General features: G+C 38.0%; 1 protein-coding gene across 5 annotated transcripts in view; it reads left to right on the top strand.

Annotated features, from left to right (window-relative positions):
- Positions 1-3,416, top strand: part of LOC106877480 (cadherin EGF LAG seven-pass G-type receptor 2) — a 301,895-nt gene that overhangs the window by 196,251 nt on the left and 102,228 nt on the right. For all 5 annotated transcript variants that reach the window (XM_014926392.2, XM_014926391.2, XM_014926390.2 and 2 more), the window contains exon 7: positions 2,580-2,692. In XM_014926392.2, coding sequence (XP_014781878.1) covers positions 2,580-2,692 — 113 coding nt within the window. The remainder of the gene's footprint in view (positions 1-2,579; positions 2,693-3,416) is intronic.

Raw genomic sequence — 3,416 nt, 5'->3', positions numbered from 1 at the left:
GGAAAGAAAGTCCTGTTGCATTTCAAGATGGGAAAGAAACAAATGTTTCTTTGGCAGAAGCACAGGGGCAATAACACTGAAGATGTACAGAAAACAGATTCCATCACATGCCAGGGGGAAAAGCTAAAAGTAGTTGATAACTTCTGTTACCTCGGTAACCAAATCAATAGTGGTGGGGGATGCTCTGAGAGCATAGCTGCTAGAATAAGAATAGCCTGAGCAAAGTTCAGGGAGCTCCTACCTCTGCTGGTAACAAAGGGCCTCTTGCTCAGAGTGAAAGATTGACTGTATGATGCATGTATGCGAATAGCCATGCTACACGGCAGTGAAACGTGGGCTGTGACTGCTGAGGACATGAGTAGGCTTGAAAGAAATGCTTCGCTGGAAGTGTAATGTCAGTTTGCATATACGACAAAGTGTAAGCACCCTGAGAGAAAAGTTGGACATAAGAAGCATCAGATGTGGTGTATAAGAGAGATGACTGTGCTAGTATGGTCATGTGTTGCATATGGATGAGGAGAGCTGTGTGAAGATGTGTCACACTCGAACAGTGGAAGGAATCTGTGGAAGAGGTCAACCCAGGGAGACATGGGATGAGGTGGTGAAGCATGACCTTCGAATGTTGGGCCTCACAGAAGCAATGACAAAAGACTGAGGCCTTCGGAGATATGCTGTGATTGAGAGGACCCAGCAAGTCAAGTGAGATTGTAGCTGTGGACGATGCCAGTGTTGCATAATTGGCCCGTTTCAAAGTACCCTTCAGTCATTGGGCAATATACTGTGCTTGAGAAGACCTATTTAGTCAAGCGAAATCGTAGTTGTGGCTGATGGGCACCCATGCCAGTGGCACGTGAAAAGCACCATTCAAGTGTGGTCTATGCCAGTGCCAGCTGACTGGTTCCTATGCTGGTGGTATGTAAAAAGCACCATTTGAGTGTGTTTGATGCTAGTGCTGCCTGACTGGCCTCCATACCAGTGGCACATAAAAAGCACCCACTATTCTCTCGAAGTGGTTGGTGTTAAGAAGGACAGCCAGCTGTAGAAACCTTGCCAGATCAGATTAGAACCTGGTCCCACCTCCTGGCTTGCCAGTCCTCAGTCAAACCGTCCAACCCATGCCACCATGGAAAGCAGACATTAAACGATGATAATGAATAAAGCTAAATCTCCCCTTGTCATTGATAATATAATCTCATCTTTTTGGCAAATTATTGATCCTTATGATATAAAATTGTTGTCAAACCAAAGAAGCACTCAATATAATTTTAAATATTCTCATAATTAATAGATTGTTTTTTTCCTCTAAATATGTTGCAATGATCTGAAAAGTTGATAGATGGAGCAAGATCAGGAGAGTAAGGTGAATGAGGAAAGATATCCATATTTAGTGCCATAATCTGTTCCTGAGTGATTTGGTCAATATATGATCTTACATTATCATGTAAGAGCAACACACCCTTATGATTGACCAATGATGACTCCTTTTTCTGAAATTTTTGTGCAATACTTCCAATTGATGGTGGTACTTCTCTCCATTAAGTGTTTCATTTTAGCTTAACACTTCATGGTTAGACAACATCCTTCACATCCCAACAAACGCAGAAGAAACTTTTTGGGGTGTAGTCCTGATTTGGTGATGGATTCCCCTTTCCATTGATTGCTAAACATTGTCATTTTTGTTGGAAATGATTATACATAGAACCCACTTTTCATCACTTGTGATGATTCTACCCAAAAAAGTTTTGATAGCAAGTCTACTCTTCAATAACAAGCAGAGGGCAACTCTTTGATCATGCTGTGAAGCAGTCAAATGATGATGTACCCACTGACCAAGTTTAGACATTTTTTCCTAGTTCATGAACATGTTTTATGATTGAAGTGTGACTTGAATTGAGCTGTTCTGTTAATTTTCATGCAGTCCGATTGAGGTTTTCTTAGACTACAGTTTTCATAAATTCAACATTGACAGAACTTGGTCTTCCAGATCGAGGAGAAAATTTTCTTGGTTGAAACTGGTCAAACCATCATTGGTATGTCCAGTCACTTAAAGTCTCATTTCCATAGATAAAACAAATATTTCTCACTGCTATCATTGCTGAAGGGCTCCTTCAGGATTCATGCAGCATGCAGAATTTATAGATGACTTTAAAATAGGTACATGCAGAATTAATTTAATTTAAATGGTAGTCTCTCAAGTCTGAGACAGACAATTCTGCAATTTCTTGTTGAACAACCTGCACAGATGATTTGTTTGTTGTGATCAAATTAAATCAACATTGCCAGTACAAGTGCATGGTGTGGCATACATCAGATGTTGAAGTGATTGCAGAGCAATGTAGTATTTTGTTCAAGCACAATGCACCACCCTGGAATTGAATCCATAATTTTGCAATCATGAATCCACAAGGCTACTCTCACTTCAGAATAATATATTAAAAATCCATGGCTGAAAAGGTTACTTTATATCCATTTGGAAGACTTTTTTTTACCGTTTCTTTTATCATGAAATAATAATTGTAAAACACAAAATATCAAGACAAGATAAACAATGTGTGTTTTAATTTTACTATTTCTTTCAGACGGCGACCTTATCTTTGGGTAGGGACTGCGATTTAGGTGTGGCCATCCACTACCGACATCTTTTTGACAACTACAAATGTGCTAATCGAGTCACTATGATTCTGGAAGACAAGTAAGTTTTTTTCTGCTCATCAAACTTATTGTTATATTTTGTTGTTGTTGTTGCTTGATAAAATTAGTGAAGATGAATTAAAAAGATCTGTAGCACAGGCAGAAATTGTCATTTGAACCCTTGATACCTGTGTCTACTTGTAAGTATGAAAACTTATAGATATCTATATTAGCTTAGACTAAAGAAAAAAGTCCTGTTGACCTAGATGCTTAACCCCAACCTAAAATTGTGTTGCCACTATGACCAGAGGAATCTTTACAACCATATCCATGTATAATGCTTACACCTTCCCTTTCTTTATAAGTGAAAGGTTGATTGTCCCCTTAAGCTTTAAATCACTAGATAAGAAACAAATAAAATCAGGGACAGTTAGAATTCTACCTAGAATTAATTACTAGCCTTGGCTATGTCAAGATGGCTTTTTTATGTATTCTTCTTTCCCCACTTAGATTTTAAATGTTGTCACAACAGTAATATGTCTATTCTGCTGAAATAAAATTTTCAGTAAATTTTCTATATCCTTGTGCAGCTGAAGATTGCTCTGCATTTTAATGTAATGCTAGCATTACTTAAATAAATGGAGTAGCATGAAATGTGCGTACTGCAATAACCCTTAAAACCCGTGTTGCTTTTTTTGATTTTTGATCACCTTGTTTTTGAAATTATTTGGATAATACCATACTTTATTCTGGTGCCACATTCAATTTTTAATCTAAATTTTATA

This window comes from Octopus bimaculoides, chromosome 11 (genome assembly GCF_001194135.2).
Source record: "Octopus bimaculoides isolate UCB-OBI-ISO-001 chromosome 11, ASM119413v2, whole genome shotgun sequence".
Taxonomy (NCBI): domain Eukaryota; kingdom Metazoa; phylum Mollusca; class Cephalopoda; order Octopoda; family Octopodidae; genus Octopus; species Octopus bimaculoides.
The sequence above is the reverse complement of the archived record's forward strand: the minus strand, read 5'-3'. Positions and strand labels throughout refer to the sequence as shown.